At 35.6% G+C, this 24,052-nt stretch overlaps 1 protein-coding gene across 5 annotated transcripts in view; it reads left to right on the plus strand.

The window, feature by feature from the left end:
* ATP11B (ATPase phospholipid transporting 11B (putative)) overlaps positions 1–24,052 on the plus strand; it is a 127,444-nt gene that overhangs the window by 60,624 nt on the left and 42,768 nt on the right. For all 5 annotated transcript variants that reach the window (XM_054479960.2, XM_063662457.1, XM_054479961.2 and 2 more), the window contains 9 exons: positions 3,420–3,570; positions 4,697–4,894; positions 11,062–11,304; positions 11,874–12,049; positions 13,003–13,071; positions 14,707–14,780; positions 14,857–14,960; positions 17,998–18,179; positions 19,459–19,662. In XM_054479960.2, coding sequence (XP_054335935.1) covers positions 3,420–3,570; positions 4,697–4,894; positions 11,062–11,304; positions 11,874–12,049; positions 13,003–13,071; positions 14,707–14,780; positions 14,857–14,960; positions 17,998–18,179; positions 19,459–19,662 — 1,401 coding nt within the window. The remainder of the gene's footprint in view (positions 1–3,419; positions 3,571–4,696; positions 4,895–11,061; positions 11,305–11,873; positions 12,050–13,002; positions 13,072–14,706; positions 14,781–14,856; positions 14,961–17,997; positions 18,180–19,458; positions 19,663–24,052) is intronic.

Genomic DNA, 24,052 nt, shown 5'->3' on the forward strand with positions numbered 1-24,052 from the left:
CATTGCACTCCAGCCTGGGCAACAAGAGCGAAACTCCATCTAAAAAAACAAAACAAGACATAACAAAAAATACTTTTAGAAGAAAACTTAGAAAGATATCTTTATGACTTAAAGTAGGTAAAGATTTCTTAGGATACAACAAATATAATAATTAAAAATTGATAAATTAGACTTTCTCAAAATTAAAAACTTCTGCTCATCAGGCTAAAACATTTAAAGAAATGAACATACACGTTACAAACTGGGAGACAATATTTGCAAAACATGTATCTGACCAAAGACTTGTATCCTGAGTATATAATATATATGTGCATGTGTGTACACACACACACGCACACACCTGCCTACAAATCAACAATGAAAAGAGAAACAAGCTAATTTAAAAAATGGGCAAAAGGTGGAAGGTAATCACCTTTTGTCATCTTTTCAGCTGAAAATTACAAAACACTGAGGAAAGAAATCAAAGATCTAAATAAATGGAACAATGTATCATGTTCATGGGTTGAAAGACTCGTACAGTAAAGATGCCAGTTTTCCCAACTCGATTAATAGGTATAATGCAATTTCTATAAAAATCTCAGCAAGTTTTTTTGTAGTAGAAAATTTATTCTGAAATTTAGATAGAAAAGCAAAGGAACAGTTTTGAAAATGAAAAATAAAGTGAGAAGAATTGCTATTGATGTTAAGTCTTACTATATAAGCTACAGTAATCAAGACAATTTGGTGTTGGTTAAAGAATAGATACATAGATCAGTGTTACACAATAGAGAACCCCAGAACAGACCAACACAAATAGGCCCAATTGATTTTTGGCAACAGCACAAAAGCAATACAATAGAGGAAGGGTAATCTTTTTCAACAAATGGTGCTAGAACAATTGGATGTCCATAGCAAAACAAACAAACCCAAACCCCCACTGTATGTAAAAATTAATTCAATTGGAGCATAGATTTAATGTAAAACAAACTTTTAGAAGAAAACAGAATCTTCAGGACTTAGTGTTAGACAAAGAGCTAGAAGACATGACACTAAAAGCATAATTGCTAAATCAAAAAAATTAATAAGTTGTAGTTAATCAAAGTTAAACACTTTGGTGCTATGAAAGACCCTCTTAAAAGGATGAAAAGACAAGCTACAGACGGGAAAAATATTTGCAAACCACAAATCTTCCAGAGGCTTTATGTTTAGAAACATAAAGAACTCTCAAACTCAACAGTAATTCAGTGATCCAATTAGAAAATGAGCAAAAGACGTACTTCATATTTCACCAAAAGCATAATACATATTTCACCAGAGAAAAGCTGCAGATGACAAATAAGCACATGAAAAGATATTCAGCATCATTACCTGTTAGAGAAAAGCAAATTAGAACCACATTGGGATATCACCACACCCATTAGAATAGTTAAAATAAAAATAGTGATAATACCAAATGGCTAGGAGGTGGAGAGACTGAATCTCTTATATGTTGTTGGTGGGAATTAAAAATAGTATACCCACTCTGGAAGATAGTTTGGGAGTTTCTTACAAAACTAAACATGTTTACCATATGACCCAGCAGTTGCACTCTTGGGCATTTAACTCAGAGAAATGAATTTTATGCTGACACAAAACCTCAAGCAGAAAGGTACATAGCCACTTTATTTGTTACAGCAAAAAACTGGAAACAGCCTAATGTCCTAGAAATCTTTATTGAGCTTTTTTGTGTATCTGTTGTTGTGGTAGGTTTTCTGAGATGTAATTCCATCTCTTTTTGGAGATTTCAATCAAGTTGGAAGTTAAAACTAATACACAGTAAAAAAATTAGATAATAGGAGCTGTGGTACTAGTTTTAAATTTAAATAAGGGAAAGTTGAATGTAAACCAATGTAATTAGGACAGACTTTAGGAAGGAGATTGATTTTGAGTTAAATTTTGAAAAATAGGTTAATAATGTAGGGAAAAAGGAGAATATGTCTGATGAGGGTAGACATGAGCAAGAAAGATGGAAATAAACCAGGCATTTTGTTGCCACGAGGAGACATGACTAGTTTAATGAAAAGAGGTCAAAATTTAGACTCAGACAGATGTAGATTTGAATGTCGTATCCCTTCCTTACTAGCTCTGTGGGGCTTTAGACCAGTTGTTTTCTTCCTTGATCCGGGTGTTCTCATGTATAAAAATGCGAGTACTATAGGTGAAGTGCTGAATACTATGCCTAATACATAATAACCAAACAAAAGCCAGTTCCTTTCTTACATTCCTTATTTACTGTTACTGCAGAATATATAGAGTTTACATTGGAACATGGTGGAATATCAGCTTACTCCATAGTTAAGATTAGGTTCAATTATGAAAGGCCTAGGGAGAAAAATCAGAATTCAGGCATTTTTCATTCTTTTAAGAGTTTTTACAAAGCTTGTGATTCACATTTTCCCTCAATATTTGTTGGATGTGAGAGTTCGTTATAACATAACTTCTTTTGCATACATTTGAATTTACGATGATAAGAGTTCCTTTAATTGTATTAATATGTTTTTAAACTGAAAGACATGTGGCATTAAGCTTACCTAATAAAGAGAAGAGGGATTCTGAAGTCAATTCCTGACATGTGTGATTTTGGGATATTTACAGAATTATTTTTGGGCTTTGGTCTTTGTCAGTTAAAAAGTGTATAATAATTTCCCCTTTACCGGGTTTGTTTTTTTTTTGTTGTCGTCGTTGTTTTTCGAGACGGAGTCTCACTCTGTCTCCCAGGCTAGAGTGCAGTGGCACGATCTTGCCTCACTGCAAGCTCTGCCTCCCAGGTTCATGCCATTCTGCCTCAGCCTCCCGAGTAGCTGGGAATACAGGCGCCCGCCACCACGCCTGGCTAATTTTTTTTGTATTTTTAGTAGAGATGGGGTTTCACCATGTTAGCCAGGATGGTCTCAATCTCCTGACCTCGTGATACACTCCCCTCGGTCTCCCAAAGTGCTGGGATTACAGGCGTAGTGAGCCACCGCACCCAGCCAGGGTTTTCATATAGATTAGATAAGGTAGTAGATATGACAAACATTTTATAAAATTTTAATGCTATACAAATGTTATTTTTAGCTATTACACTTAAGATGGGTGCTGAAAATGTAAAAAAAGAAAACTTAGAATAATTACTTATGGCAAAAATAACTGACTAAAACCGTCATTTACTGTAAACATTTTGAATGGTAACATGGCTATATTAAATAGGCTTGTAACCTGTGTGCACTGGTTCTTTTATTGCTAATAAATAAATTCTATTTAACGGTTATTTATTGAAAACAAAAACTGTGTATTTTAAAATAGTTACAGTAATACCTTCTATGTTTTAATATCTTCTCTAATACAAGTACTAATTTTCAATCAAATGAATATAGTAATACATGATTTGTATGTTTTATATTCTCTTTTTCTTCCTTTAGGTCAATGAATACATTTTTGATAATTTATCTAGTAATTCTTATATCTGAAGCTGTCATCAGCACTATCTTGAAGTATACATGGCAAGCTGAAGACAAATGGGATGAACCTTGGTATAACCAAAAAACAGAACATCAAAGAAATAGCAGTAAGGTATTTTATGGTGTTATTGACTGTGTCATAAAGGAAACTATTACTTGGCACAATTAGTGCTTTGGTAGTGACTTCTGATAGGAGAGACCACTGTAATCCTAAAACCATTAGTACTGAAGGGTGACAAAAATGGCATTGCAAATGCAGAGAAGCCAGCATGTTTGTACTGATAACGCTTTTTGTAGTTTACGGCATAAAAAGTTGTATTCCCTGTGGCATGACTTGAATAGTTCAAAGAGGTCACAAAATTTTAAATCCATCTATATTTGCATTTCACATTAATACTACAAACTCAGTTTTCTCTTCCATTTACTATGTCTTATAAATGAATCAAAGAGTAAATGGATGTATTTTTAATTGTCTTAATAATTCAAGGATGCTTGTTATCAGTCTTAATATGAAGTAATATGCAAATTATGTCATATATTTTAAATTGATTAAACATGGACTACCAAGAGAATTTAACCTATAATTTTGGTAAATAATTGTTCTCCAAATTTCACTTTAGATTAAAATCTTTGTATTGGAAGACAAATTTGGATCTCAAGAAACTACAAAGCAAATAATCACAGGGTCGTATTTTTAATATCATTCACAATTAGGTATATTTCCTTTCACCAATGCATATTGAAATATGGAGCCGCTAAAGCCATTAAAGTAGGCTATTCCTATATAATCTGCACTTAAGAGTTTTAATTTCTAGCACTTTTAACCTCACAGTTATTTTATAACTTTGTAAAGTTACACTCAACTTTTAGTAGTTATCTGATTTTGAAGGATAATAGTAGAATGGGATAAGTACACTGCAAATATTATAATTTTGCCAAAGGTAGTTTCAGTCATACCAGGCTTTTTGTTAGCTTCTGAAAGTAACAAATTAACTTATTTGAATTTAACCTTTTCATCATTTACTTCATCAAGATTCTAATAAGCAATAAAATAACCAGAGGAAATGTAATGTTAAAAAGACAATTCAATAAGTGAATTTCAATTCATGAGACTATTCTACCTCAGAATATAGTTGATGGTCTATGTAGGCATGAAGCTTTCTGGTAATTTTCATCAGTAATACTGAAGAATTTCTAGTTTATTTTTTCTTATCAAACAATTATTTCCTTTTTTCTAGATTCTGAGATTTATTTCAGACTTCCTTGCTTTTTTGGTTCTCTACAATTTCATCATTCCAATTTCATTGTATGTGACAGTCGAAATGCAGAAATTTCTTGGATCATTTTTTATTGGCTGGGATCTTGATCTGTATCATGAAGAATCAGATCAGAAAGCTCAAGTCAATACTTCCGATCTGAATGAAGAGCTTGGACAGGTGAAAATGATCCTAATATTTTGTTTCTCTAATTTATTATTTTTATCAAAGCAATACATGGACAAAGATTAATGTAATGAGGTATTATGATGCTTATACCAAAAACAACCCCCCTTTGCTCCACTCCTAGCTGTTCCCAATTTTTAAACCCTAAGTTGTTTCTTTTGTTATTTGCCACTATATTTCTATTTGATATTCTTTCTTATTCTTAAGTTTTAGACATTATCTACTGTGGAATATAAAGACATAACTCTTATACTACTCTTCCCACACACATACCCGAACACATATCCACTTTGCTTCTCCATAGCTGCCTAATATTATCATATCACAATTTGGGATTTAATAAATATTTTTATTAACATTATTATGATTGTTTTAATATTGTTCACTAATTGCCAGTTCTATACGTGTGTCCTATAATACCATAATTACATTTCCCTTCTTATATATTTTGTTTTCCCAAGAGTTATTTGCTCTGTTTTTTCATTTCCTCAATTTCCATGTGCCACAAACAAGTCTCTGATAATATGTGCAGCATCTGTCTGTATATTCAAACATACCAGGTAATCTAGGAGTTCCTTTCTTCCTCCCCGCCTTCCTTTTTTTTTTTTTTTTTGGTGGCAATGTTTTTGGAGGCTTCCACCTTTCTGCTGCAGTTGGATTATTCTTTACTCTTTCTGGGCTTGCTTCTCAGCTGTCACTCTGGACTTCACTTTACCATCACCCTGGAAATTCCTTTGCCTCTCTCCTGTTTTGGATCTCCTCTTTCTTGCATCCCATATCTTCCTACCTGTGGCTTATTCTCTTTTGGTGCTGTACATCTTCTAATAACTTCCTGAGAAAGGATGTATCAGAGGATAATGTTTTGAAACTTGGCATGTCTGAAAATATCTATTCTCTTTTCACACTTGATTAATAATTTAGCTGTTATTGCATTGCAGATTGAAATCTTCAGAAATTTGAAGGGATTTTATTGTTTTCTAGCCTCCAGTGTTGCTGTTAGAGAAATCCAGTTCCATTCTGATTCCCAATTCTTTATGTATGATCTGTTGTTTTATCTCTGGAAGCTTTGGGATCTCCTTATGCAATAGTTCTGAAATTCACGATGGTGTACCTTGGTGTTGGTTTTTCCTTTTTTATTTTTTGTTTCATGGGCAATTAACTTGGTGAGTCTTTTCAGCCTGGAAACACAAGTCCTCCAATTCTAGGAAATTTTCTTGTACTATTGTTTTGATAACATGTCTTTCTATGTTTCCCTTGTTTTGAAACTTAGTATTTGCATGTCCTACCACTTATATTGACCCTTTAATTCTCTGACTTCAATTTTCAGCTTTTATTTATTTTGTTTTTATATTCTACTTTCTGGTAGAATGCCTCTGATTTATCTTTTCAGTATCTTTTGATTTATTTCTGCTATAATATTTTTAATTTCTAATATTTTGGTATTCTCTGGATAGTTTTTTTAAATTGCCTCTTATCCCATTTCTTGAACATAATCTATTCTTTTACCTCCCCGAGGATATTAATGACAGTCAATTGAAGTCTTCTTCTGCTCCCTCTATTATCTTTGCTTGTAGTGCATTTTCCAGAACAGCCAGTTCTGCTATAATGTGATATATGCATTCCTAAAATTCACTGCATAATGCAGAATTGCCTAGTAAAAGCCACAGGGTTTATGAGAGAATGGGATTAGGGGTACAACACAAAAACATTAATAATACTTTTTTTTTTTTTTTTTTTGAGACGGAGTTTTGCTCTTGTTGCCCAGGCTGGAGTGCAATGGTGCAATCTTGGCTCACTGCAACCTCCGCCTCCTGGGTTCAAGCAATTCTCCTACCTCAGCCTCCCCAGTAGCTGAGATTACAGGCATGTGCCACCACGCCCGGCTAATTTTGTATTTTTCGTGGAGACGTGGTTTCTCTATATTGGTCAGGCTGGTCTCAAACTCGCAACCTCAGGTGATCCTCCCACCTCGGCCTCCCAAAGTGCTGGGATTACAGGTGTGAGCCACTGCGCCCAGCCTAACAATACATTTTTTAAAAGATAGGAACCTAATAAAAACAGCACTTGCCAAATTGTTCATGAATACACAAATGCTTCAATAAATATGGCACTTACCTGGACCTGAAGTTTGCCTGTGGAAGATAGGCATCAGAAGGGTTGCAACTTAACGTGTTACTGTGAAGTGTTAAAAGGAAGGTTATCTGAAATCAGAGGGAAGGTTGTAATACCAGATGTGGATGAGTGTGACTCATAACACATGGTGAACTGAGATAGCTAGTAACTGAGGTTTGGGCAAAATTTGCGCAAAGTTTTGATTATGCTCAAATTGTCTCTTATTGTATCAGTTGCATTGGGATAAATTTGTGTTTTCAAGACAGTGTTACAGCAGAACTGATTATAATTTGTTTCAGATTCTACCTTTTATGTAAGGAGTGATCCTCAAATGGATGCTAATCTTTGACTATCATTTCAAATTTAAAAGTACTCTACCTAGGAGGCTGAGGTGAGAGGATGACTTGAGCCCAGGAAGTCGAGGCTGCAGTGAGCCCTGGTCACACCACTGCACTCCAGCCTGGGCAACAGAGTGAGACCCTGTCTCAAAAAAAAAAAAAAAAAAAATGAAAGGTTGGGCTCAGTGGCTCATGCCTGTAATCCTAGCACTTTGGGAGGCCAAGGTGGGTGGATCACTCGAGCCCAGGAGTTCAAGACCAGCCTGGACAACATGGCAAAACCCCATCTATACAAAAAAATACAAAAACAAAAAATACAAAGATGAGCTGGAATACAAAAATTAGCTGGGCACAGTGGTGTGTGCCTGTGGTCCCAGCTACCTGGGAGGCTAAGGTAGGAGAATCACTTGAGCGCAGGAGATGGAGGTTGCAGTGAGCCCAGATTGTGCCATTGCACTCCAACCGGGGCGACAAGAGTGAAACCCTGTCTAAAAAAAAAAAAAAAAAACTCAGGCACTAATATGCTTATCAGAAGCTATTGATTCAGTGGGCCACACCTTAAGGTAATGGGCTGACAGGCCCAGCAGGTAATATTTCTGCTGCTTATGACTGCTAGAGCTGGCCATTGGATATCTGTTTTTAGTGCACTGCCTCCCTTCTGTGTTCAGCTGTCTGCGGAGACCAGCTTCTGTCCAGTTCAGCCTACTAGGGGAATATACCTTCCAGCTCTTGCTCCAATAAATGAGGGGCATTCTGAAGTTTGCAACTTTTAAAGAGATTTCAGAATTTAAACTACTCCTGATAGCCTGTATTTTCAGCCTTATCCCGTACTCCCACATTCAGGGGTAGCTGGTAGGTCTACTTCCTGAGCGTTTCTGAGAATGGGTTTCCTCATCACTTGGGTTTCAGATTCTAAGTTCTGGTAAATCAGTTACCACTCATTCATCTCGTTTTCCATCTTCCAAACTTGTGTCAATCTTCCCTCTCATGTTGACTTTTTTACCATTATATTTGTTCTTTTTCTGTTCTTTTTTATCCTCATGGTGAAGTTTTAAGAGAACCAGAGATAATTAAATGTGCTCAACCTGTCATGTTTAATCACAAGTTGATCCATTCATTTATTTATTTATTTATTTATTTATTTATTTTGAGACAGAGTCTCGCTCTGTCGCCCAGGCTGGAGTGCAGTGGCGCAGTCTCGGCTCACTGCAAGCTCCACCTCCTGAGTTCACACCATTCTCCTGCCTCAGCCTCTCTGAGTAGGTGGGACTACAGGCGCCCGCCACCACGCCTGGCTAATTTTTTGTATTTTTAGTAGAGATGGTGTTTCACCGTGGTCTTGATCTCCTGACCTCATGATCCACCCGCCTCGGCCTCCCAAAGTGCTGGGATTACAAGCGTGAGCCACCGCGCCTGGCCGATCCATTTATTTTTAGTAACATTTAGGAGGCCTTAATAATTTATGTTAAATATTAATTCATGTCACATTTCTTTAATTATGTATTATATATTTAAGGCCTAAAGGCCCATTTTTACTTTTCTGAATAAATTTTTCCAATCTGCCTTTGACCTTTCTTTCTCAACTCTCTTCCACTCCTTTTTCCTTCATGATAGAATTGTTGTTTTCCTGGAACCTCACATTGTGTGTGCATACTCATGTCTGCTTTGTCTTTAAGAAACTTCTGGTGATTATTTCTTTAATTACTGATTTTCTCAGCCTCTCTTTTTGCTTTTGAAACTACAAGTATTTAATATATGTTTATTGCCTCTATTCCTATTTTGTCTTTATACCAATGAATTCTACTTTATTTCATACTCTTCTGTGCTCTTTCATTTCCATATTATCCAAAAAACAACTCTTAGGAAGGTTTACAGTGATGACCTGTTTATCATGAAAGTTAAAAGATTAAACTTCTTGATTTTATATATATATGTATATATATGTGTGTGTGTATATATATATATATATATATATACTTTTAAATCAAAGTTAATTTATTTCATCCATCCCTACCATCTAATCTTTTTTCTAAAGAATCCTCCATGACTGGTAGTGCAGTCTGTATTCTAGTAACCTCTGGACTATTATTTCTGTTTGATTGCTAATGTATCTTATATATTTTCTTTATAACTCATCCCTCATTCTTCCTGATCTACATGTGTGGGTTTTTTTTTAATTAACTTGCATGGGGTCTTTAAATTCCAGTTCAACATTGCTATAGATAGTGGGCAACATTTAATATCAAATAGTAAAGATAAAGTATTCTATCTCTTATTTCCAGTTTCACTATTTATTTGCTTTTTGACTTTAGGTAAGTTAAGTAATTTTTTGCCAAATTTAACCCTACCTTTCTTTTTGGATATCGATCTTTTTATCCTGGAATTTTGCTGAACTTATATATTAGTTCTATTTTTTTTAGTCGGTTTTTTAGAATTTTCTGTATACAAGGTCACATCATGTGCAAATGGAGATAGTTTTACCTCTTGTTTTCCAATCATGTTAACTTTTATTTCCCTTTTCTTGCCTAACTGTCATGGCTAGAACCTTAAGTACAATGTTGAGTAAAAGTGACAAAAGCAGTCTTATTCCTGATCTTAGGAAGGCAGCATTCAGTCTCTCTCCATAAGGTATGATGTTAACTGTGAGTTTTTTATAGATACCCTTTATCAGGCTGAGGAAGTTCCTTTTCATTCCAGTTTGTTGAACGCCTTTATCATGAACGGTATTGGATTTTTATCAAATGCTTTTTCTGTACCTATTTTGGTGGTTATTTTATCAATAAAATGAAGGCCAGGTACCATTTTATTAATACAGTGGATTACATTAATTTTTTTAAATGTTGAGTCAATCTTGCAATTCTGGGATAAATCCCACATGTTTGTAGTATATAACCCTTTTTATATGTTTCTGGATTTGATTTGCATCTCTTTATAAGGGATGTTGGTCTGTAGCTTCTTTTCTTGTGATTTCTACATCCCTTTTTAAAGGACTTCTTTCTCAAGTCATTATTGCAGTAATCAGATTTTCATGATGATCCTGGTTGGATCAAGACTTGACTATTACATCCTTCTTTTTTCATGGATGTACCTTCTTTTAAAGTAATTTTTCTGGAATTAGCCTCCAAAAGTAATAAAATAATTGGTCTTACTTACTTTTAAAAATATTTTTTTCTTTTAAACATTGATGTTTTTCACTCAATCTGTTTTCTGTCCTCAGTTTCAACTTCTCTCTGTTTTAGACAATTCGCATCTCTAACTTCTTGTGTTGCTGTCGCTATCACTGTGTATTCCTATTCCCAGCTCTGCACTATTTCTCCTCACTTAGATACCCTTTCCCATTCTACGTTATTAAGCATCCTTTCCACCCTGCTTTAGAGATAATTCTTGAGTCCTACTACTTAAAATACCTTAGCCAAGAAAAAGAAAAGAAGCATTAATACCAAATTCTCGTCAATTCTACAGATAAACGTATGTAAAGATGCCACAAACTTCAAAATCTATGTAGCTTTAAACTATTTTGTGTTACCCTGTTTTCTTTCCTTGGCATCTATATTTATTTAATTGTGCTTGGATTATAAGAATCTCAGCATCCTTATATCAATATTAACAGATAAACTGGACTTCAGGAGAGCGAGGACAGAGATTTTTTTCTTGTTTAACATAGGACCATGAACACAAAGGTTTATTTTCTTTTGTTTTCTATCTCTATAGGTAGAGTACATGTTTACAGATAAAACTGGTACACTGACAGAAAATGAGATGCAGTTTCGGGAATGTTCAATTAATGGCATGAAATACCAAGAAATCAATGGTAGACTTGTACCCGAAGGACCAACACCTGACTCTTCAGAAGGAAACTTATCTTATCTTAGTAGTTTATCCCATCTTAACAACTTACCCCGTCTTACAACCAGTTCCTCTTTCAGAACCAGTCCTGAAAATGAAACCGAACTAGTAAGTAATTTTTTAATTAATAAATAAGGGTTTCATATGAAATAATTCTCTACAGTAGTTGATGAGTTGCAGGAAAAAAAGGTTGTGTCAGTAGAGCAAGGAATATACATTAGAAATTCATATATTTGATTCAACAATATAAAATATAATCCTAAGAATTTGTAGTTACAGCCCAGTTTAACTTGTTATTTAATACGTGTCTGCCTTTGCTCTTTGAGTATTTAAATGGAACGTAGTTAAGGAAAGCCCTTACTGCCTTGAAGTGAAGAAGACTTTCTTTGAAAAATAGAGCTTAAACTTAATTAATACTTTTTGAGACCTCACTTCTTCTATAAAAAAGTGTTCCCCTCTACTTGTAATGTGGTTGTACCTCCTAAAAAGATGCTCATGTGTTGAAGGGTCCTAAGCAAATGTGACATTTTACTTTTTGAAGGCAGAAACAACCAACTGTTATTCAGGCAATCAAGGTTGTAGCACTCTTGTTCTAGATCTTAGAATTTTGCCTCTGGTTTCCTAAATGGTATGTGGAAATGATATTTTTATCATGAATATTAATTACATTTTTACAGATTAAAGAACATGATCTCTTCTTTAAAGCAGTCAGTCTCTGTCACACTGTACAGATTAGCAGTGTTCAAACTGACTGCATTGGTGATGGTCCCTGGCAATCCAACCTGGCACCCTCGCAGTTGGAGTACTATGCATCTTCACCAGATGAAAAGGCTCTAGTAGAAGCTGCTGCAAGGTAATTTAGTCTGATTTCCAAATCTTCGGAAAAACACCATTTAAATAAATGTAACAATATTAGAATCATCACTTAAAATTTTCAAACATAAATTCATCATTTTAAGTTGTCAGAATTCATATAAATACATAAAAATAGAAGTACAATTTAAATTTTAAATGACAATTTGAAGTCATTTTATTTTCAAGCTTGCATTGAGTCTTTTTTTAAGATCTCTTTGAAAGTCTGATTACTATAAAAATCTGTGTAATAGAATTTATGAAAAATGCTTGTGTATATGTTGTACTACACCTACTCTAATCCTTCTAATCCTTCTAGTCCTTAAAAGTATATATATGTGTGTGTATGTGTATATATATTTATATATATATTCTTTTATATATATTTTATAAAAATATATAAATAAATAAAAATCATTATATATAAAATATATATAAATAAAAAATATATATTAAAAAGAATATATAAGAATATATATAAAATATATATGTGTGTGTGTGTATATATATATTTTTTTTCTTTTTTTGAGATGGAATCTCACTCTGTCACCCAGGCTGGAGTGCAGTGGTGTGATCTCAGCTCAGTGCAGCCTCTGGGGTTCAAGCCATTCTCCTGACTCAGACTCCTGAGTAGCTGGGACTGACTACAGGCACAGAGCACCACACCTGGCTAATTATTGTATTTTTAGTAGAGATTGGGTTTCGCCATGTTAGCCAGACTGGTCTTGAACTCCTAGCCTCAGGTGATCAACCTGCTTTGGCCTCCCAAAGTGCTGGGATGACAGGCATGAGCCACCACTCCTGGCACCAAAGTTGTAATATTAAAAGGAAATATTTTTAAATGCATTTTAAACTTTGATTTTAAATGTTTTTATTCAAGTTAAGCTATAGTGACATTGTGAAATATGCAATATTATTTCTTAAGTCTCACTTTTTTATCCTTTTGATGTCTAGGATTGGTATTGTGTTTATTGGCAATTCTGAAGAAACTATGGAAGTTAAAACTCTTGGAAAACTGGAACGGTAATTTTTTTTCATATATTGGAATGTTTTCTGTGTTAAGTGTATATAGTATAGAATAAGGATCAGTAAACTGTAGCTCACAGGGCAAATCTGGCCTATATTTTCTGTTTTTCTACAGCCCACAAATCACATTACTTTTTTTTTTTTTTTTTTTTTTTGAGACAGAATCTTGCTCTGTCACCCAGGCTGGAGTGCAGTGGCATGATCTTGGCTCACTGCAGCCTCCACCTCCCAGGTTCAGGTGATGCTTGTGCCTCAGCCTCCCAGGTAGCTGGGATTACAGGTATGCGCCACTATGCCTGGCTAATTTTTGTATTTTTAGTGGAAGTGTTGACCAGGCTGGTCTGGAACTCCTAGCCTCAAGAGATCCGCCCACCCTGGCCTCCCACAGTGCAGGGATTACAGGTGTGATCCACTGTGCCTGGCCCACATTACATTTTTAAAGGGTTGTTTTAAAAAGAGGTAAAATATGCAACAGAGACCATGTATGTCCTGCAAAGCCTGAAATATTTACTCTCTGGCCCTTTACAGAAAAAGTTACTGAACTCTGCTCTAGAATGATGTTAACATTATATTGTATCTCATCATAGTTATAACAATAGTATGCTTTGAATATTTCATCTATATTTTAGCTTAATGATTCTTGAATTTACTTGTATGTTTATTTTTAGATGCTTCTGGGTAGTGAGTTTTATAGGTTCTACTCACTGAATAAAGAAAACTTCCCTTGTATTTCCTGTGATTTTTATCTTTCAAACATGAAGGAACAGCTGTCTATATCTAGTTTTTCCATTCTTTGATAAATTAGTTCATGCTTAATATACTTACTGCTTTCATGGTTTTAGCAATTCTGATCATATGTCAATTCCAGCTGTGCTTTTCCAAACTATGCTTTTCCATACTAGATAGGGCCCATTCTTTGGCTACTTTCATGTGAGAGCCTGTCTAGCTTATTTTATCAACTTATAAACCATTATTCAACTCACTGTTTTTCTTTGAGATGTGTAAAGATTTCATATGTAAATCACTGTGTAAGATTCATCTGGAAGACTTTAAGCCACACCTCATGTAGCCACACAAATTCTTTTACAGCTCCCTAGAGAGGCACGAGGGAATGGACCCCCGCACACACACACCCAGGTTCACAGTCACTGCTATAATGAGCCTTTGATATTAATGTGTGTTGTGTTTGTCAGGTGTATTAGGACAGAAAAAAAGCATTGAGAATCAGTTAGCTTTTTTAGTCAGAAAAACATGGAGCTAGGCAGATCTGGATTCCAGTTCTTGCTCTGCCACTCACAAGCTTACCTGACTTTAGGCAAATTACTTAATCTTTCTGAGGTTAATAGTCCTCATCTATAAAAATGAGATAAGACCTACTTTCTTGGCTTCTCATGGATATTAAATGACATAAGATGTGTAAAATACATGGCATTTGGTAATTACTCAATGTCAGTCTCTTCTATTTCTTCCCTGTTTTGTTATTAATGACATGTAACCTATCATCATGAAAATGGGATTAATTCTTGTTCTAAATTAGCCATTTTATCTTATATATGGATTATTTCCATATAGTTACTTAATATTATTTTTAAAAAAGTAAAGTTTTTGTCTTTCTTACTTTCTTTTCTTTAGGTACAAACTGCTTCATATTCTGGAATTTGATTCAGATCGTAGGAGAATGAGTGTAATTGTTCAGGCACCTTCAGGTAACCAATCTAAACTTTCATGAAGTTTTGTTTATGTAATATTAAAAGTTTGATAACTCATTTTTTTTGTCTCTAGGTGAGAAGTTATTATTTGCTAAAGGAGCTGAGTCATCAATTCTCCCTAAATGTATAGGTGGAGAAATAGAAAAAACCAGAATTCATGTAGATGAATTTGCTTTGGTGAGTGCAAATTTCTATGATTTAAAAAACTCTAAAAGATAAATTTATGAAATATTTTGGACTTTATTTCTTGTAATTTATCAAAGATTATGGAAATTCTGCAGTTGTGTTACACTGTGTGTTGGCTCCACATTCCTTTTGTGAAAACTGACTTTTAATGCAAGCTAAAATATATCTTCTCTTCAAACCTATTCTACAGTCAGGGCATTTCTGGTTACAAGGTCTACTCAAACTACGCTATTTTAGAAGAGTGTTTATTAAACAGACACAGGGGAATCCTAATGATGTGGAGAAACTGGAACCCTTATACACATATTGCTGGTAGGATTATAAATGGTACAGCCACATTGAAAAATAATTTGGCTAAGTTCCTCAAAAGGTCAAACATCGAGTTACTGTATGACACAGCAGTTCTACTCCTGGGTGTACACCCAAGACAGCTGAAAACATGTCCGCAAAAAAACTTATACACGAATGTTCATAAGCAGCATTATTTCCAATAGCCACAAAAATGGAAAACCCAAATGTCCAGCTAACGAGTGGATAGACGAAATGTGGTATATCCATATAATGGAGTATCAGTCGACTGTTAAGAGGAATGAAGGGCCGATATATGCTACAACATGGACAAATCTTGAAAAGAGTGTGCTGAGTGAAAGAGGCAGTCAAAAAAGGCCTTATATTAATACTACATTTATATGAAATATCCAGAATAGGCAAATTCACAGAGAAAGCTCATTACTGATTGCCAGGGGCTGGAGGAAGGGGAAAAAGGAGAGTCCTCGTGGGAGCAATGAGATATTGTGGATTTAGATAGTGGTGATAATTGCACAACTCTGTGAATATGCGATATAACACTGATTTGTACTGTTTGAAGAGGTGAATTTTATGGTATGTGAATTATATCTCTCTTATTTACAAAATTTAAAAATATAGGGGAATCTTATTAAAACAAAGAGCCATCATTCATGTAAATGGCAAAATTATTATGCAGTTCTCTCTGTCTTAGAACTTCACGATCTCTCATTTTTGCATTTCTGTAAATGTATGCTCCACACTCACCTCTGCTCATCTGCCTTCTTTAACAGTTTATGATTTTTTTTTCCCGTTATTTGTTTCCTAATTGTTTATGTTCCAGTTTACCCACCACATCATAACATCTGTGAGAACAAAGACATTGTTCTACCGTATCACCATTTTAATATTTAAAATAATGCTGGCACATAGTTTGTGCTCAGTAAGTATTTGTTATAGAATAAATTAATTCATATATTAATAACAGATGGTTCTTAATTAAAAGAAGCACATTTATAGGTATGGGTCATTTATAAGTCAGAGAATGGCAATATTTAGAAATCTGCTAAATAGGGCTGGGCGTGGTGGCTCACACCTATAATCCCAGCACTTTGGGAGGCCGAGGCCAGCAGATCACGAGGTCAGGAGATTGAGACCATCCTGGCTAACAGGATGAAACCCCACCAGTAGTCCCAGCTACTCGGGAGGCTGAGGCAGGAGAATCACTTGAACACAGGAGGCGGAAGTTGCAGTGAGCCAAGATCGCACCACTGCACTCCAGCCTGGGCAACAGAGCAAGACTCCATCTCAAAAAAAAAAAAGAAAAGAAATCTGCTAAATAGTGTCATATAGTATTTTTAAGTCTACACTTTCCAAGTTGTTATTAGGATATTTATTATGGGGCTCAGCACAGTGGCTCATGTCTGTAATCCCAGCACTTTGGGATGCTGAGGCAGTATCACTTGTGGCTAGGAGTTTGAGACCAGCCTGGGCAATGTAGCAAGACCCCATCTCTACAAAAAAATAAAACATAGCCAAGCGTGGTGGCACATGTCTATAGACCTAGCTACTCAGGAGGCTGAGGCAGCAGGATCACTTGAGCCCAGGAGTTCAAGGCTATAGTAAGCCAAGATCACACCACTGCACTCCAGCCTGAGCAACAGAGCAAGACCCTGTCTCTAAAAATAAAAAAGAATATTTATTATTGGTTTTCTTGAGGAAAATGCATGTAGCAAGAAAAGGAACTTTTATAAGTCTTTAGATTTAGATATCAACTTTCAGAGATGAATACTATAAGAAAACTTTGAGCCTAGTAGAATCAGATAATCAATTCTGATTCGAATTCACTGGTGAAGATATATTACTTAAAATCATTTATTTGGTAAATCTAAAAAGTATTTTTTATAATGGCCATTTTATTGACTTGTTTATTTGAAAGGCAAATTTTGTCATACAATGAATCTTTAGGAAATTATGGTCTCCTTTGCTTTAGAAAATTGTACGAAGTAGGTAAAAATGGAATTGTAAGTTAAAACAGGAAGGTAGAACCTGCAGCTGTCTCTCTCTCAACAGTCTTGAAGGTATTAAGAACTTTCTGGCTTTCCATGTAACACAGTTTAAAAACCACTAATAGGATAGTCTTTATGATCTATTCTAGGCTCTAATATTCTACAATTCAGTGACCTTAATTTTTTGAGCAACTTTTTTTTTTTTTTTTTTTTTTTGAGACAGAGTCTCGCTCTTTTGCCCAGGCTGGAGTGCAGTGATGCTATTTCGGCTCACTGCAAGCTCCACCTCCCAGGTTCACGCCATTCTCCTGCCTCAGCTTCCTGAGTAGCTGGGACTACAGGCGCCCGCCACCATGCCCACCTAATTTTTTGTATTTTTAGTAGAGACGGGGTTTCACCATGTTAGCCAGGATGGTCTCATCTCCTGACCTCATAATCCGCCTGCCTTGGCCTCCCAAAGTGCTGGGATTACAGGCGTGAGCCACCGCACCCAGCCTATTTTGAGCAACTTTTTAAGAAAACATCAGAAGTTGAAAGAGGTATATGTGTCCCATAACTCAGATCAGTAGAGCTTTGTGACACTATTTATTTCCTGTCACTAGGTGATAGTACTTTTTAAACGATTTGTGATTGACTTTTGGTACTAGGTCCTCAATGTATTTTGATACTGACTTCTTGATTTTGTTTGTTGTTTGTGTTCAATTTTTGTCTTTAATTTTTATTTGTTGTTTTAGAAAGGACTAAGAACTCTGTGTATAGCATATAGAAAATTTACATCAAAAGAATATGAGGAAATAGATAAACGCATATTTGAAGCCAGGACTGCCTTGCAGCAGCGGGAAGAGAAATTGGCAGATGTTTTCCAGTTCATAGAGAAAGACCTGATATTACTTGGAGCCACAGCAGTAGAAGACAGGTAAGTATCAGATAATTAAAAAATATTATTTTTCTCTCATAGGAATTTTTGTAACGAAGTATTCTAATATGTGACATAAATTCTCTTTACTAACATCCTATGATAAATTAATATATTTAAGATCAAAGCAGAGCAGTAAAGCCTTAATTTTTCCCAGTCAGTATGTACAATTTTTGTTCTAGCCAGATATCTGAAATGGATGAAAGAAACCAGCTCTCTATAGTTTTTTCTTATAGGCTTGAATCTTTAGAATACTCCTCAGCATGTCATGCAAACATTTGAAGCACCTGCTTAATTCTCCAGCCTTCCCTCCTACCACTGTCTCCTTCTGCTGTATGTTTCGACAATACCAAACTGCCTCTGCATGCCACCTGTAGCTAAAACCATTCTGTTTTGTGCCTATGTTGGCCTTCTGCCTGGGTGATTCTTCCCTTCACCATCCCTCTGTGACTACCTGTTCACACAGTATAGCTTAGATATTAGCTCCACTCCAGTAAGACCTTTCCTGACACCTAAGAGGATTAAAAATTTTCTTCTTTGTGAAGTCTCATTGTAGGTAGTTCTGTCATTGTCTTTATGGCACTGTATTATTATATGTTTAAAGACTTCTCCTCTGTTAACTTTGAAATCCTTGAAGTCCATTTATTCTTTGTCTTTGTTGCCAGAACCTATCTCAATGTCTGTTTCACAGTTTCTTAAATTTAGCTGAATTCTGAGATTAAATTCTGCAGATTAAGTCTGTTGTTACGTTTGCCTCCACCACCTAGACCTAAGGGTGTTTGCATATTTTTAAAATCTATGTTTTCATTTACTTTTTGGTTGTCCTTACGAGATTTCTGAGACTCATCTAAAGTTAGCTAGACCTTCATTTTCTACAGTCTGATTTTTTAACTATATGAGTGGTTTGAGATACTTTTTTTAAATCAAAATAAAAAGAGAAAAATCTTCTTGTTTGAAATGTAAGACTTCCTAATAAAACAGGAGTTTATGAAGAGCACATAGTTTCATCCTATAAATAGCAACTTTGAAGATACATTCTTAAAATATGAAATTGTAGATTTTAATTGGTTGATTTTGTGTTAACCAGACAATCATCAATCTGTTTATTCATGTTTTCTTCCTAATGAGAGAAAATTCCAGTTATATTGCTATATTGTATAATAACATTCATAGGTTAAGTCGAAGAGTTTAGAATTATCCTTAAATATACTATGTAGTTTAACTTAAAATACAGTCATAAAAGTATTCTCTAGTACTAATTTGTTTCTTTTCTTTTCAGACTACAAGATAAAGTTCGAGAAACTATTGAAGCATTGAGAATGGCTGGTATCAAAGTATGGGTACTTACTGGAGATAAACATGAAACAGCTGTTAGTGTGAGTTTATCATGTGGCCATTTTCATAGAACCATGAACATCCTTGAACTTATAAACCAGAAATCAGACAGCGAATGTGCTGAACAATTGAGGCAGCTTGCAAGAAGGTAAGAATATAGGAACCTGTATCATACCTTTCAGGGGTTAGCAATCTATGGTTCCCTGGGCCCGATGATATAGTCCACTGTCACTGCCTGTTTTTTACAGCCTATCAGCTAAAAGTAGTTTTTACATTTTATGATAGATGAAAAGAAATCCAAAGAATAATATTTCATGAAGTGAAAAGTATATGAAGTTCAAATTCCAGTGTCTATAAAGTTTGATTGGAACACAGTCACATTCATTTGTTTACATATTATCAACAAGTGCTTTTACACTACAGCACCAGAATTGAGTAGTTGCAGCAGAGACTTTACAAAATACTCTCTCTTCAGCTTTACACTGCTGTTTGATACTCGACAAATCACAGTGAGATACATATAATGTGATAGTGTTTGGAGTGCCATGCATAGCACCATATCGCGACATTTTACCGGTTTTTATTAGTATATGGCCATCATGTCAAAACAAGAAAAGAAAAGTGGACTTTTAACATTACACTTTTTTTTGAAAGTACTGTGGATAGGGGATTATTTTATTTTTTAATTAGATGGCAAAGCATTGTTTTTATTCATTGATATGTTAGCTGTGCTACCTGTTTGAAAAGACATTTTCAAAGATGAATTATAAATCTCATTACATACAGTTCTATCATATTGAAATGTAAAAATCTCGTTACAGATGGACATTAACAGATGAACATTTGCAATGTTAACTTTGAACCCCAATTAAACAAAATATTATCCCTTGCCCAAAAGAAGTATTTTCATTCTTCTCATAAGTAAACCTCTCTTACTTAAAAAATTATACTCAGTGATTACTACATTTTTAACTTAGTGAAAATTTTGTTGAGATTTTTTCCTCTCATTCCATAACTACCTATATCCTCAATTTTGCCTCTTGGCCCACAAAACCTAAAATTGAAATATTTACTCTCTGGCCCGTAACAGAAAACATTTGCCAACCCCTGATCTAGTTTGCGTGACCAAACTGGGAAATTAAGCTGCATTTAACTGTTCAAGATTATTTCATAAGAATTTATACTCTAAATTCTGTCTTTTTTGTAAATCTATCTTTTATAGGCATATCAAATTTTTGCCCCGTATGGGGGCAAATGATGCCTCATTTAACACAGTCTAATTTTTCTCAGTAAACTAGGAAGGGCTTCATCTGAGCATCAGGGCTGCTTGTATGTAAGCATATTAGGTATCCTGCAGGTTTCTGTTGTTTGCTGTCTTGTGATACTAATCCAGAAAAATAAATACAAAGAGACAATACCATAGTTGTTAATATACATTCAATGTTCTATATTTATATTTTTTATGCAGGCATTTATGTGATACCAAAGTCTGGATTTCATCTTTTTAAAACCTGTTTAAGAGATATTTTAAAAAGACCATGCAGGGTTTTTGTTGTTGTTGTTGTTTTGTTGTTGTTGTTGTTTGTCTGTTTTTTGAGACAGAGTTTCACTCTTGTTGCCCAGGCTGGAGTGCAGTGACGCACTCGGTTCACCACAACCTCCGCCGTCCAGGTTCAAGTGATTCTTCTGCCTCAGCCTCCTGAGTAGCTGGGATTACAGGCATGCACCACCATGCCCAGCTAATTTTGTATTTTTAGTAAAGACAGGGTTTCTCTGCGTTGGTCAGGCTGGTCTCAAACACCTGAACTCAGGTGATCTGCCTGCCTCGGCCTCCCAAAGTGCTGGGATTATAGGTGTGAGCCACTGCACCCGGCCCATATAGGGTCTTTTTAAAATATCTCTTAAATAGGGTCACACTGGATCTTTGAGTGCAAAAAGACAATTGATTTAGGTAATTATACTGCAATTTGGGGACAGTGTCAACAACATTGTGGCTATTTAAACGTTTAAATACTGCAATATCATGAACTCCCTAAAACACAGAAATTAATTGCTCAGAATCATTTACTTTATATATGGTTTTTAAAATATTTTTTTCTGGCTGGGCACAGTGGCTCATGCCTGTAATCCCAACACCCTGGGAGGCTGAGGTGGATCGCTTGAGCCCAGGAGTTTGAGATCAGCCTGGTCAATATAACGAGACCCTGTCCCCACAAGAAATTTAAAAATTATCCAGGTGCGGGGGTGTGTACCTGTAGTCCCAGTTACTCCGGAAGCTGAGACAAGAGGATCACTTGAGCCCAGAAGTTCAAGGCTAGTGAACTGTGCTCTCGCCTAAAAAATAAAAATAATTTTAAAAAATATTTTTCTGATTATAAAAATAATAAATGTCTACTTGAAAAATACTGAAAATTGTAAAGCTTATGCAGTGGTTAATAACAAAGGCACCAGAAGATTATTATTTGTAATTTAGGCTATTTTCTTTAAGTCTTCTGTATATAGGTGGTTTTAATGAATATGCTAATCATTAGTATTTGTTTTCTTTTTTGTACAAAAGCTGTATTATAAAACGTAGAGTATACTCTTAAAGTGAATTTTAGGCTTGCCATCTTAGTCTGTTTGTGCTGCTGTAACAAAATACCTGAGACTAGGTAATTTATAAAGAACAGAAATTTATTTCTCACAATTCTGGAGGCTGGGAAGTTGAAGATCAAGGCACCAGCAAGTTGTATAGTGAGGGCTGCTCCCTGTTCCAAAATGGTGCCTTATTGCTGCATCCTTCTGAAAGGAGGATTACTGTGTCCCCACATGGTGGAAGGGACGAAAGGCAAGAGAGGGCAAATCTCTGAAGCCTCTTTTATCAGGGCATTAATCCATTCATGAAGGCAAAGCCATTATGACTTAATCGCTTCCAAAAAGGCCCCACTTCGTAACAATGGGGGTTAACTTTCCACATTAATTTTGGAAGGGATACGACATTCAAACCGTAGCGCTTGCTATGTGAAATTTATGTTATATTTTAGAGATATCTTTTGATGGAATACATTTTATGAGATAACCATAAAAGTCAGTAGGCCCATTCATTCACAGACTTTCAGGAAGTATTTATTCTAAAAATCTTGATAAAAATCTTCTGTCGCACAAAGAATTTCATGCCTTTGAAAGCTTTAGTATATATGTCCATTCCTTCACAAAGATAGATTGTCACCCATCTAGGCATTTGGAACAGAGACATAAGGTGTGTCTCTTGGATACTTACAGTGTGTAGGGAAAACAGAAAAGTAAATACACTGTCATAGTCGTATCCCTACAGAACTGTATCTGAGGCAAGAACAGAAGCTCTGGAAGGACAGAAGAGAGAAGCCTAGCCTAGACCAGGGGTACCAGAGAGAGCTCTGAACAACCAATGACTGTGTTGCCTCCTGTGGGGCGAAATGTTCACTAAGAGAGTGACACTAAGAAGCAAACAGGAGGCTGGGCACAGTGGCTCATAATCCTGATTTACAGGCACAGTGGCCAATAATCCCAGCAGTTTGGGAGGCCAAGGCAGGCAGACCACTTGAGTCTAGAAGTTCAAGACCAGCCTGGGCAACATAGTGAAATTCCATCTCTACAAACAATGCAAAAATTAGATGTGTGTGGTGACACATACCTGCAGTCCCAGCTTCTTGGGAGGCTGAGGTGGGAGGCTGGATTGAATCAGGGAGGTTAAGGCTGTAGTGAGTTGTGATCACACCACTGCACTCCAGCCTGGGTGACAGAGTGAGTTGCTGTGTCAGAAAAATAAAGGCAGCAAAGCGGGCAGTGCATGCAGATTCCCAGAGCTGAGAAAGAGGAGGGCCTATTCAAGGAAATAATTATAAAGTATGGCCAGGGAGTGGTATAGATGGGACAGGGTATGAAGAGTAGTGATGCATGAGGGCTACAGAGATGAGTAAATGCTACCTATGTGCCAGAGATGTAGGTGCTTTTCCATATTTCTTAAATATTATCCCATGGATTGTAAGATTATAATGTGATTCATGAAGCCTGTCCAGAGGAAAACCTAATTTCATGTGCCTTGGGAACTTTTCCTAGGAAAACTGATCTGCTCTGTCCCACTCTTGACTGCTAGCATTTCTGAGGCCTGTTGCTCAGGTAGTGCTTTGGACAGGCTGAAGACATTGGAGGCAGCACAAGTTGCCAAATAAAGTTTGGCCAATAGGGAAGAAAAATTGTCTATATAGGTGTTGATTTCAGATATTAGAGAGTTAGTAATAATGAGAAAAATACATTTTATAAAACTTTATGGTGTAAAGTGAATTGCTTACCACTTATAGCTACAGTACAACACAACAGTGATTAGGCATACTATGAAAGACATTGCTTTAACTTACAAGTTTCTTATAAGACTAAACTCTATCAATATATGTTTAGCTTTTATAGCTTGTGCTCATTTAATAGTCTTCTCACTTCTTATTTTTAAATGGAGGGATAGTTCTCAGCAGAGTGAACCTTTGGTATTTTCTTGTGGTGTATATAGCACAGTGCTGCACTGA

Source organism: Pongo pygmaeus, chromosome 2 (genome assembly GCF_028885625.2).
Source record: "Pongo pygmaeus isolate AG05252 chromosome 2, NHGRI_mPonPyg2-v2.0_pri, whole genome shotgun sequence".
In the NCBI taxonomy this organism is placed as follows: domain Eukaryota; kingdom Metazoa; phylum Chordata; class Mammalia; order Primates; family Hominidae; genus Pongo; species Pongo pygmaeus.